General features: G+C 49.3%; 3 protein-coding genes across 3 annotated transcripts; all 3 read left to right on the forward strand.

Annotated features, from left to right (window-relative positions):
- Positions 1-267: 267 nt before the first annotated feature.
- Positions 268-3,474, forward strand: FSST1_011835 (uncharacterized protein; the record flags this gene model as incomplete). The annotated part of the gene is made up of 6 exons (XM_083235004.1): positions 268-768; positions 840-1,109; positions 1,162-1,623; positions 1,673-2,228; positions 2,279-2,400; positions 2,455-3,474. 6 exons carry the CDS (start codon positions 268-270, stop codon positions 3,472-3,474), a joined length of 2,931 nt encoding a protein of 976 aa, XP_083081531.1.
- Positions 3,475-4,669: 1,195 nt separating this feature from the next.
- Positions 4,670-5,182, forward strand: FSST1_011836 (uncharacterized protein; the record flags this gene model as incomplete). Its single annotated transcript, XM_083235005.1, has 1 exon — positions 4,670-5,182. One exon carries the CDS (start codon positions 4,670-4,672, stop codon positions 5,180-5,182), a length of 513 nt encoding a protein of 170 aa, XP_083081532.1.
- A 989-nt stretch (positions 5,183-6,171) lies between these two features.
- On the forward strand, positions 6,172-9,605 carry FSST1_011837 (Lon protease C-terminal proteolytic domain-containing protein; the record flags this gene model as incomplete). Its single annotated transcript, XM_083235006.1, has 2 exons — positions 6,172-9,381; positions 9,441-9,605. 2 exons carry the CDS (start codon positions 6,172-6,174, stop codon positions 9,603-9,605), a joined length of 3,375 nt encoding a protein of 1,124 aa, XP_083081533.1.
- Between the last annotated feature and the right edge of the window lie 3,385 nt (positions 9,606-12,990).

Genomic DNA, 12,990 nt, shown 5'->3' on the forward strand with positions numbered 1-12,990 from the left:
CTTTCCGTCTTCCATCTTCCCCTTGTCCCCTCCCCCTCCAGCCATTTATTGCCCCAGCTTCTTCGATACGATACCCTTTTCTATTTTCCGTCTCTTTCGAATCTCGCATCGCATCTCATCTTTGTATTCTTCTCTGGCTTGGTCTTTCTCCACTCCCGGCGTCCTCTTCCGTCCAGGTCCAACCTCCTCCACCTTGGCCGACCGTCGCCGCCCACGATCCGGACGACGACGACGATACCCCCGACGCAATCTTCTCGCTCCCCCATCATGAATAAGTTGGCAAATATGCGTCACTGGCCGGAAAGAATGACACCCAATTTCGGTATGGGCCGTCCCAATATGCCCATGAATGCTCTCAATCATCCCAAGAACGCCGCTCAACCCGGTCAGCCCATGGCTTCACCTCAAGCCGCAGACACTACCATTCTTTACTCTTTCAACATTCCATTCGCTTCCGACCTTGCAGGCCCTGATACAGAGGATATTCTTCACGCGACCACTGATGCTGTCTTGCGATGGACACATCCCGAGGACGCGCCGGACGACGTCCAGATCCACCAGCTGCCTATCCATGTTCAGAACCTCAACACCCTACACACAATGTGCCAGGACCTCACCAATGGGCCTCTCCCTGTTGATGCTTATGTTCTGTCGACAATGCCCAAGAATGGCAAAGGTCAACAGGTCGCCACTGTCTGTCTCTCGGGTTCTCCAGAGCTGGTCCACAAGAGCCGAGAGACAATCCTGAATGATACCCCCATTTCTCTTGTACGTCCCCCAGGTTCCGCTCCATGCCATTGTTGTTGCCACTCAAAGATCTAGTTTAACACATCCCGCAGCGTTGTACTACAATTGATATTGATGGTCACCTTGTTTGTGACCTCAATGCCGGCTTGCTCAAGACTGAGGTTACCAACAACCTCGACTACATCTCGAAATTCTGCGGTGTTGATATCTTTCTTCTCGGTCCCAAATTAACCCCTGTTGTTGATGGCATGACTGGTGATGCTGAACTGCGTATGGATCAACGATGGAGAGTTGCTATCTACGGTGACATCCTATCATCTGAGCATGCAAAGGCCCGTGTCTTGATCCATATTGATACTCTGGTACCTACTCCCGCTCAATTGTGTTCGACATGTGACCCCTAACTTTTTGCAGCTCGGTCGTATTGTCGATATGACAAAACTTGATGTTTCCTGCCATCAGCTTGTCTGTGGTCGTCATCGTAAGAACATCAAGCTCATCGAATCTTCTACTGGAACTGCCATCTACTTCCCGCCTCCGTTCTCTGCAATGTACCGTTACTGTCCTCCAAATGCGACCCGTCGCGATCCCAGCGATATTTTCATCACCGGTGAAACCCCTCAGGCCATCGAACTCGCCAAGCAGAAACTCCACGAGACTGTTCAACGCATCAGGCTTTACGTTAAGGACGTAACTATCCCTGCTGCTAAGATTGACAGTATTCTCCTTGGTCGCCTGGACAAGGTTCGCAAGATCCTGGAAGCCAATGGTACTTTTATCTTGTTTCCCTCCTTGGCCACCCAGCGCAACATGGTTCGTGTCCAAGGAAGCGAGGGTCTCCATGTCGAGCGAACCGTGCGGGAGATCATGTCGCTGGTATGTCTACTGAAACTCGGACATTGCTTCCCAACTGACGATTCCATAGGCTGGGCAATTCTACAGTGCGGGCTGGTACATACAGCATGCAGATGCTAGGCAGTTTCCTGGTCCTCGTGACATGAGGAGCATGCTCGTTGATATATGTGCTAACTCTGACGCCGACATTTCGTTCGATAGGCTTAACTTTGCCATCACTGGCTCTGATGACGCAGTAAAGTCCGCTCTGCAAGTTATTTCAGAGATGAAATTTGTGTCGCAGTCCCAGTACCAAATTCGTGTCAAGATTGAGCTCGCCAATGAGCACAAAGAATTCGTCAGCGGCAAGAAGAATGGCAAGATTAACAAGATTATGGGACAAAGCAACGTCCAGATCATCTTTGACGGGTTCAATGAGTACAATTTCAACATCGATGTCATGGCAGCGGCATACGACTCTATGAAGCAAGGTCTTACACTCGTCGAACAAGAGATGCCTGCATCTATTTCATTCCACGTGCCCGATCAGTATCACAAGCGCATCATCGGTATTGGTGGCCAGCACATTCAACGCATCATGAAAAAGCACTCAGTCTTCGTCAAGTTTTCCAACGCTATGGATCGAGGTAAGCTTCGTCTTGATTTAATCACAAATCTCCTGCTAACGTTTCATCAGGAGGCATGGGTCGGGAAGATGATGACATTAAGGTCGACAACGTTATCTGCCGCACACCTGCGCGCAATGCGCAGAACCTGGACGCTGTCAAAAACGAAATTCTGGAGATGGTTGACCGTGCTGTAAGTGACATCGTACAAAAGCCCTGCAACTTTAATGCTAACGTTAATCGTCAGGATTCTGAGTACACCTCTCAGATTGTCAGCGTCGACCGTCTCTACCATCGCCAGCTCATTGCCAGACTCCCCGAGATCGATGGTCTGGAGCAGAAGTACAACTGCAAGATCAACTTCCCCAGTACTGAGCAGGCCAGTGATGAGGTGACTGTCAACGGTCCTCAGTGGCAGGTCCCTCATTGTGTCGATGAGTTCCTGGGCATGGTTCCTGATAAGCACGAGCTTGTCCTGGCTAGAACCTCTGAGTTGATCAAATTCCTTGAGTCTCCCGAGTTCGTCCACGACCTTGTTCCCAAGCTGAAGAGCCAGCATGAGGTCGATCTTAGCGTTCAGCAGAACACTGACGAGCTTACAGAGGATGGTAAGCCCACCATCACTCTTCTTTGGGGCTTCACCCGTAACAACGCCGGTGGTCTTCGCGATGCTATGGACTTTGTGCAATCTCAGTTCGCAACATCAGGGGCCGAGATCAATGTCGTTAAAGGCGCTCTCCCTCGTCCCAAGTCAGACTCATTCGAGGATTCCCTGCAGTATTTCGACTCTAAGCTTCTGCAGCACGCCCCTGCTCCCGTTGCTGCCGATTCTCCCATCAAGACTGGTTTCGGTGACGAAGTCGCTCGTGAGCGTAGCAGCATTCTTGACCGTCTCAGGAAGCCTGGCAGTATGACCTCGATCTCTTCTTTCTTGGATCGCAGAAAGAACAGCTCTCACTCTGGTAACAGCAACTTCTTCAAGGGCTCTAGCAACGTTTCCAAATCATCACTCATCTCGATCGAATCGACTCGCAGTTTCAACGCCGACCGAAACCCTTGGAACGACAGTGGTGTGAACCTCCCCGACAATGACGATCCTTGGGCTCCTCGAACATTCGGTACTCACATGGACAACAAACTGTCCATTCCTCAACCCGGCGACGTCACGCCTCGCCACAGCACCCGCGCGTCTGGTGACAGCGGGCGCCCTTCTACTTCTCATTCAATGAATTCAGGATACCCCGCCCCTATTGGGCCTTTCCGTTAGATTCCCCCGTGTTAGAACCTCCACATGCAAATACCCCCGGCTGGATATACCCTGGCGTAAAAATACCCTGGAACGTCGACTTGTGCATCGGTCGGTTTACGTCTTGCCATGTTTGTTTTACCTGATTTGTGTTTGAGTGCTTTTTTGTTTGTTTATGTTGAATTCTTCCCTTGTTTATGCAGGATTGACGGTTCTCTTTTGATGACTTGACGTCCACTCCTTATACCCAGTCATGTAACGAAGAGCTGAGACCAAAAAGAAAAAAACGAAGAATACCCCTGGTTGCTGATTGAGATGGATTTTGTTTGGGACATGATGGATGTTTTGGGGGGAAGATACCACTGTCGACGAAAATAAGATCGAGAGTCTGCCTTCAAAAAAGAAGATGACTTATACACGGAGTCAAAGTTGGGTTTGTTTTGGTTGTCATGTGCAAGGCATGAGTTCTCATACCAAAACTGCACAAGGCATACACTCGCTGCATTTGAAGTTGCCAAAGAGGAGGAAAGGGTAACAAGACAAGCATATCAGCGAGCGGTCATAAAAAGTTGAGAGCATTGCTGTTGGCAAACCAGATTGAGAAATGACAATGATACCAGCGGCTCAGCCGCAAATGCTCGATGCGCGAAGCTTTTTTTCCACCATTAAATGATCTCGATTCATGGTCGAGATGTTGTGAGAAACAGTGTAAATGAAAGTATATGTTGCTTCTATCTGTGCAAACATTTTTTGGTTGACATTCGGCCTCGATTGGCGACATAACATTCCTGTTCGTAAATATAACTGATCTGATAGCTGTTCTTTAAATTTGAGCTCAATTTTGATTCGATGTTTTCTCTCAACCACCGAGCTATCCTCCGCCGTCCTGATTTATGTACAGCTTTTCTACATCCGCATAACGTGTCAAATGTGACACCAAGCTGGGAATAAAGTGCATACTAACTACCTAGGTAAACTAATGATCGACAACCAGGCCAGGTCGGTTACCCTATAGTTCTCCGCAATGACAACCTTGGCGACAACTAACATGACCCAACTGCACTTTTTGTTCTTAACCTCTCTAAACCCGTTCAAATCTCATCGAATTCAATCATCTCATCATTGGAGTCTTTGATCACTTCTAGTGATTGCTGATATACTTTTATACTACCACCCCACATTCAAACAGATTGAGGCACTTCAGCAAACGTGAACCATGTCACAAGACCAAGACTTGACTACCTCAATCAAGAATCTGTCTATCAAGACAAAGGAAGAGCCGGTACAGGCTTCCACAAAGCCCACAACCAAGAAAAAAGCCGCAAAGGAGGTCATTGCAGACTCCTGGGAGGACGCCGACTCAGATTCGGGCTCCGGAGCTGAGGACGAGTCAAACAAGCCCACATCCACCGTCACGCCTGCACCACCTCCTCCGACGCCCATGTCACCTGTCGGTGATTTGTCCTGGACATCTATGTCAAGTAGCTCTGGACCTGGCCCTCGAGGTGGAACTGATCCAGACCGACGACCAGAGAAAACCGATGCCGTTGCCCGTCGGATGATAGCTGCTGGACTAGGCCTCAAGGCACCCAAACAGACAGAGGAACAAAAGGCGTACCAGAGGAGCGTGCGTGAGCAGGAAAAGAAGAAGAGAGATCAGGAGCGAGAGGAGGAAAAGAAAAGGCAGGCCGAGGTTGAGAAGGCAAAGGCAGCTGTCTGGGATGATTAGAGAATGTATTGTGTGAGATAGTTTAGTCGTGATTGACTCTCACTCAAGCAGAAATCGACTAGTGAAAGCACGACGAAACTGCCACCAGTCCAACTAATGCCTTGCTCTATCCCCAAACGGTTCCGCATATCATACGCCACTATTGTTTTGGTTTCCAACAGATTAGGAGAACTCTGCTATGAACTGTGATACCGTTGAGCTCAAATCCCTATTTAGATTGCCAGTGAGTCGCCACGATTTATGGGCACTGAGATGAGGTAGTTGAGACATTTATTAATCTCATAAGTGTGCAAGACACTTCCAGTAGCAAGGTCGCAATGAGCGAGGGTATCTTGGCAGGGGGCTGTTTGGCTTCTTCCCGGACAATTATATCTAGAAATCCAACCTGTCTAGTACCTCTAGGGACAAGTACTAATATAATCATGAATCTATCGAACAAAACTCCTTGGAAAAATCTCAGTATATGAAGATAGTAGGACATTGGCATTGAAAACTCGGATATTTATATACCTGGTGAGCATGATAAATAACGAGACACGCGAGCTCAGTACTAAGTTGAATACCTTAGTAGGTTGATACCAATCTGATAACTCAAACTGAGAGTGGGGTTGTCTGGCGGCTGACTAAGGTATAAAAGTTAGCGCAGAACGTCTTAGAAACTGTTTCTGACTCGAAATTTTGGATGATGTCGTCCAGTCGTAGTTTAGTCCGACGTCGCCATTAGACATACATTTAGATTATTAAGTCGCCTCCACCAAAACTGCACTGGTGATGCGGACAATTGCGGCCTACACTAACCTTGTCGACTGCGTCTGATAGAGCTTCTCATCCCATTCTTCTCTCCTTTTTTTATATACACATAATTCCTCTTCCCTACCTAATTGCCTATTGTTTGTTTCATTACAAGCTAGTTAGCTGCCCACCGCGGGGAGCTTCTACCTCAGCTCCGTATTCGCTTCAAAGCATCGCATCATAGCCCATCACCCACCATGATTCCTCGTTCACGACACTCGGGACGCCTCATTCTCGAGCGCTCTCTCGTCCATGCAACAAGAACATCTTCCGAAGCAGCCGCTGCTCGGTGGACTTCGTCTCCCGCCTACCGCAACCATCTCATCTGCGGCCGCCGGCTCCCCGTTATCCAGCCGCGGTTAGTCGCTGCAGCTTTCTCAACATCCGCCCGAGTCGCCAAAGAGAAGGACAACAGTGATAAGGGCTTCTTCGAGTCTGCGATTGAGCCTTTGACCGAACCCCTGTCCGAGGAAGAGGCCAAGGCGAATGTCGAGAACAAGCGCAAGGAAACCGACGGAACGATATTGGCCGAGTCGAAGAACACAGGGCCTGACTCACAAGGATCTGGCAAAAATGACGGCGGCAGTCAATCGCAGGACGGAAAAGCAGGTAGCGCCGCAGGAGGCGCTGGATCAGGCTCGGGTGGTGACAACTCGGGTGGTGATGGAGGCCGTCGCGGTCGTAAGCCTTCTTCCGAGAAGGCTCTTCAGAAACCTGTAGTGCCTGAAGTCTATCCTCAGGTTCTAGCGATCCCCATCGCCCGAAGGCCGCTTTTCCCTGGTTTCTATAAGGCCATTACCATTAAGGATCCCGAAGTGGCAAATGCAATCACTGAATCGATCAAGCGTGGCCAGCCGTATGTTGGAGCTTTCTTGTTCAAGGACGAGAATGAGGACGAGGATGTGATTCGAAACCCTGAAGATGTCTACGACGTTGGTGTTTTTGCTCAAATCACAAGTGCTTTCCCCATCCACGGCCAAGAAGGTGCTTTGACTGCTATCCTGTACCCTCATCGCCGTATCAAACTGTCCAGTCTGCTACCACCTGGCGGTCAAGATGCTACCAAGAAGCCCGACTCCAAGACTGACTCCAAGACCGAACCTACACCGGAACCGATTCCTCAGAAGCCCGCTGAAGAGGAAGCTACACCCGAGAAGAAGGGAGATGTTGTCGCTAGCTTCGAGGAGAGTGTTGTTGAGAAGAAACCCGATCAGGTCGCCGAGAAGTACGAGCCGACATCGTTCCTCAAGAGATACCCTGTTAGCTTGGTCAACGTCGAGAACCTCGTCGATGAGCCCTACGACCCCAAGAGCCCCGTCATTCGTGCTGTCACCAATGAGATTGTCAACGTTTTCAAAGAGGTTGCCACAATGAATAACCTGTTCCGAGACCAGATTTCCACCTTCTCGATGAGCCAGTCTACCGGAAACGTTACATCAGAACCCGCTAAACTTGCCGATTTTGCTGCTGCTGTGTCTTCAGGTGAGCAGAAGGAGCTTCAAGAAGTCCTTGGATGCTTGAATGTCGAGGAGAGAATGCAGAAGGCTCTTGTGGTGCTCAAGAAGGAGCTCATGAATGCCCAGCTGCAGTCCAAGATTAGTAAGGATGTGGAGAATAAGATTAGCAAGAGACAGCGAGAGTACTGGCTTATGGAGCAAATGAAGGGTATTCGTCGTGAACTTGGCCTCGAGTCTGACGGCAAGGACAAGCTTGTCGAAAAGTTCAAGGAGAAGGCAAACAATCTTGCCATGCCCGAAGCTGTACGCAAAGTCTTTGACGAGGAGCTTAACAAGCTTGCTCATCTTGAAACCGCTGCTTCCGAGTTCAATGTGACAAGAAACTATCTCGATTGGCTTACCCAAATCCCCTGGGGCAGGAGGAGTGCCGAGAACTTTGGCATTCCTCATGCTGTCAAGATCTTGGATGAGGATCACCACGGTCTGAAGGATGTCAAGGACCGCATTTTGGAGTTCATCGCCGTTGGTAAGCTTCGAGGCACTGTTGAGGGTAAAATTCTCTGTTTTGTCGGGCCTCCTGGTGTGGGTAAGACGAGTATTGGAAAATCTATTGCTCGTGCTCTCAACCGAGAATACTACCGATTCAGTGTCGGTGGTCTCACGGATGTTGCCGAGATCAAGGGTCACCGAAGAACCTACGTTGGTGCCCTGCCTGGTCGTATGATCCAGGCTTTGAAGAAGTGTCAGACTGAGAACCCCCTGATCCTGATTGACGAGATCGACAAGATTGGCAGAGGTTACCAGGGTGATCCTTCATCCGCTCTGCTCGAGTTGCTCGACCCCGAGCAGAACAGCTCCTTCTTGGATCACTACATGGATGTGCCCGTGGACTTGTCCAAGGTCCTGTTCGTGTGCACTGCCAACATGACAGACACTATCCCTCGCCCTCTTTTGGACCGAATGGAACTCATCACCCTTTCAGGATATGTCGCTGACGAGAAGATGGCCATTGCTCAGCGCTATCTTGCCCCTGCTGCTAAGGAGACTGCTGGACTTCAGAATGCCGATGTCACTTTGAGTGAGGAGGCTGTTGAGGAACTCATCAAGTCATACTGCCGTGAGTCTGGTGTCCGAAACCTCAAGAAGCAGATCGAGAAGGTATACCGAAAGTCTGCCCTCAAGATCGTCCAAGAGCTTGGTGAGGAGGTCCTGCCTGAAGAGGAGGCTCTTACCGAGGAAGGCAAATCTGCACTTGAGGAGGCCGAGAAGAAGAGCAAGACTGACGAGGCTACCGAAGAGGGCAAGGGTGCTAAAGAGTCCAGCTCGAACGAGACTGGCGCAGCTACAGAGAAGCCTCGCAAGGCTCTCAAGGTTCCCGACTCTGTCCACGTCGTCATTGGCAAGAATAACCTCACTGACTACGTCGGCCCACCTGTCTTCACCTCTGACCGTCTCTACGAGGTCAGCCCTCCTGGTGTGTCCATGGGTCTCGCCTGGACACAACTTGGCGGTGCTGCCATGTACATCGAGTCCATTCTTCAAGCTCCTCTCCGACCCTCTACACGACCTCACCTTGAGATCACTGGTAACCTTAAGAACGTCATGAAGGAATCTACCACCATCGCATACTCCTTCGCTAAGTCATTTATGGTTAAGCAATTCCCTGACAACCATTTCTTCGACAAGGCTAAGATGCATCTCCATGTCCCCGACGGAGCTGTCTCTAAGGATGGCCCATCAGCTGGTATTACCATGACTACTTCGCTCCTGTCACTTGCTCTCGATGCCCCTGTGAACCCTACAGTTGCCATGACCGGTGAGATCACACTCACTGGAAAAGTGTTGCGTATTGGCGGTCTCCGTGAAAAGACTGTTGCTGCTCGACGTGCTGGCTGCAAGACAATCATATTTCCCAAGGACAACATGTCTGATTGGCTAGAGCTTCCCGAAGTATGTCTATTCCAATAACCTCAGATTTCAATGGAAATGATGCTAACAACTACTTATAGAACATTAAGGAGGGCCTTGAAGGCCATGCCGTAGCTTGGTACCCTGAAGTCTTCGATCTTGTTTTCCCCAACATTGATAAGGAGCAGGCCAACAAGTGCAAGATCTGCGAGTGGAAGGCTCAGCAGAAGAAAAGTGACGCCGAACCTGCTGAAGAGGAGGACTAATCATCGAACGCAAACAACGTTCCCGTTGATACACTCTAGCTGAGCTGCTGCTGCCTTGGACTAGTTCAAAAAGAGCTGGTGCAAGGGCAGCTGCAAGGCATGATTTGAGAGGCGTTTGGGCATGGGGTGAGAAATTAGATGAACGATATAAAGACTCCTACTCTTGTTATTACCAATATGTGGACATTGTACTATTAGAAGCATGCATTAGTGGTTTGTTTTGGGGGCATAAGACAGCGTGTAGTTGACGCCTCCATGTATAATTGTACATGTATAAAAGCGACATACGTCATCCTACTTTACTACTTGAGTTGTTACTTTGCAAGACCATTTTGTGAATCATCTCATCACTTCGCCCAAGTTTGAAAGCAGTCAGTACCATGACACTCACAAGCCTCATTTATGCTAGTAACAGCACGTGGGTAAGTAATATTATGCTTTGGAGGTGTAGTTCGAGGCCTGCAATGTGGTTGCAGCTTGCAATGTAGGGTACTTTGAGGGTTCCAACAGGCTATCCTAGAATCTTATTCTCGGTTGAGCATTGAACCAATGGATCGGAGCCGGAATGATAGGCTGTCTTCCAGGACCCTTCCGGATGACTTGATCCTGCGTTTCCTCTACGGCCAAGACATTGCTTTTTGAGATCCGCTTCTCGGTCCTGGCGGTGCGGGATCGACGGACCCAGGCACGGCACGAGCCTAGCCGAGTAAAATTAGATATTTGGCCTACAGTGGTCTCTATCGTCACCTCAATCTTTGGCATTGTCAAAAGCGTCAAGACATAACAACAACGTACATCGTCGTGGGATCAACTAGAGAAAGCGATCCAAGACAAATCTGCCGGTGCGGGTGCAGCCACCTTTCCTTGCAAGGGCCAGTTGGCACCCAACCGAAGGTCTTGAGAAATCTGGAAGGCCGTTCGTACATATGCATATGTACCGGGAGTGTGTCGCGGCCCCATTTCTTGCATGGCGAACCGACAGCCTGTCAAGACTAGATAGCCTCACTCAAGAGTTGTCTAATGAGCCATTCTGATTGATGCTGCTGTGCTGCACTAATGCCTGACCCCACGCGAGGCTCTTTGGGGATCTTGGCTGGTGGATTGGGCCTCAGTTCGCGTAAAGCTGAAAGCACCTCCAGTCCCTGTGTGACGTGACGTACCATTTCAACAATTGAGATGAGAGAGAAGAAAGTCCAAAGTTTGACAAACCAAGTAAACGGGTAAGCTTAGGTATTTCCTTCCTGGGAGAGATGCTTGATGATGTGTGCGGCTTGGAGGATCCAAAATGGAAGAGAGCAAAGTCGTATTGAACATCTTCATGACAGTGCATTCAACAGTCTGCCAGATTGATGATATTAATTTGTATCGTGTCCGCGTTGGCGAATTGTACAAGGGTCTGAACCAGAGTTTGATACGACAATTGCCAGGCATTGTTACGCTGCACCCTGTTCGACTCAGCACTCAGCGTGCTTGACATATGCCATTCAAAAACCAAATCCACCTGGCCGTTGTTCGCCTTGAATTAGGGGCCTAGAACGTCCATCTCGCAATGGATACCATTCAGGAATTGTCAAACAGTTAATATTGCGGTGTGCGACCGGTCAGCCCTTTGGTGATGCTTATGAGGATGGCGTATGCATTGGATTATTATGCGTCTTATCGTGCGAGTTTGAAAGTCAGCGGCAAAATGACGCACGTTGATTAATGCATTCTTCGGCACGACACGCATGCGCTTTCCTTTGAGCCAATACCTAACTGACTGTGTAGTTCTCGGATGTAATACTCGGTTAGTTCCTGCTATGGCTTCGACCCTTTACCAATGATGTGGTTGTAAGTTGCAGCCGAGGGTCAAGGTGTATAGTGAAGCTGTCACGATCTCTATTTTGAGCAGGAGACTTATTTGACAGGTGTTGATGGACCATGACGAAATTAACTTAGTCACATGTTATAAGTTTTGATCAGGTGCCTTCGGGTAGGTAGTGTCAATTGCCATATTTTAACAGAATGAACTATCAATATTCAATTTTATACCTGCGCCTTATTTTTGCAACTTTCTTTTCACACGGTCAGTTTGCTAGGTAATAGTAGGTAGACAAATATTGTCTAAGAATTATTAAAATGCAATTTTATTATCCGCGTGATACAAACAAACTCTACACATTATACTACCAACTCTAAAAAGGATGGAACCGTGCACTCTCACTCTTTCACATCACAGATAAACCAGTGCCAATTATTTGGACGTCCGGTTCGTTCGCAGCTCGAGTCTTGAAGCCTGACCAGGACACTCATACTCTCCGTGCCTAACCTAACGATGCATCACCGCCTTCCCCTGCGCTGAAGTAAACGCAAACTCGTGTCTAGCGTCGATGGAATGGGACGAGACAAGGGCATCTGAAAGGGGCCAACTCATCGATCGTTCCCCACCAACGAGCCGTCCACCGTCACCGTATCTCTGTCTCCAAAGGATGACACTACAAGCCGCAGACCAGCCAGGCGAGACCACAACTTGCTTGTCATGGAAAACAATGCTCGCCTAGCAGGGTGATCTGGCTAGTTTTGGAGATTGAAAGTTCCAGCATGGTGGGATGAATGAGCCATCGTTGCAACGCCCACGTTCAAAAAGTCATGTACAAATGTCGTTAAGTCAAGCAACGACCCTTGATGGTCCCCGGCAAGTCTGGGGCAAAGTACCACCACAGCCCTGCGCTGACATCTGGGTTTGGGCAGTCAATAGTGGTGGCTTTGCTTTGCTTTGCAGCGTGAAGTGAGCAGTCGCACACATGGCATGTGTCGCAGTTGATTGCATCCAGCCCCTTCACAGGGCGGTCCGGCCAGAGCGTCATCAAGGCACAAGCTTGGCCTTTACAAAAGGAATCACACGCCGTCACGGATGCTCTGTACAGGTGGTAGTGTGGCTCAGGCTCCTAAAGAGGCCCAAAGCAATCAAGGCCTAACTACCTAAGGTACTAAACTAAACGTCAGAAGCCAGCGCCTCCTCCGCCCGCTCCGCCCGTCCCCGTGTCGTCCCGCCGCGACTAAGAGCCAACTATCCACTCAGCCCACACACACTCATGTCCAGCCAGAGCCCACATCCACTACTATTGCCGCCGCTGCGTGCCCGTTTTAGGCTTTAGACCTCATCGTTACCGTCCATTGAATATCAACAGGGCGTCCATCGCAACTCCATCTAAACCATCTTCTGCTGCCTCAGGCTTTTTTTACTACATCTTACCCGACAAATTCTTACTCACGCATCACGATAATTCCTCAATGCTTTAACTAACGATTCCAACGCACTGATATTAATTACGTCTCCGGCTTCGCTACCCGTGTGTTCGACCGCTCATCCAAAGACCCGCTTCTCACCGACCGTTGCATTATC

Source organism: Fusarium sambucinum, chromosome III, assembly GCF_050947815.1.
Source record: "Fusarium sambucinum isolate potato_lamoka chromosome III, whole genome shotgun sequence".
Lineage (NCBI taxonomy): Eukaryota > Fungi > Ascomycota > Sordariomycetes > Hypocreales > Nectriaceae > Fusarium > Fusarium sambucinum.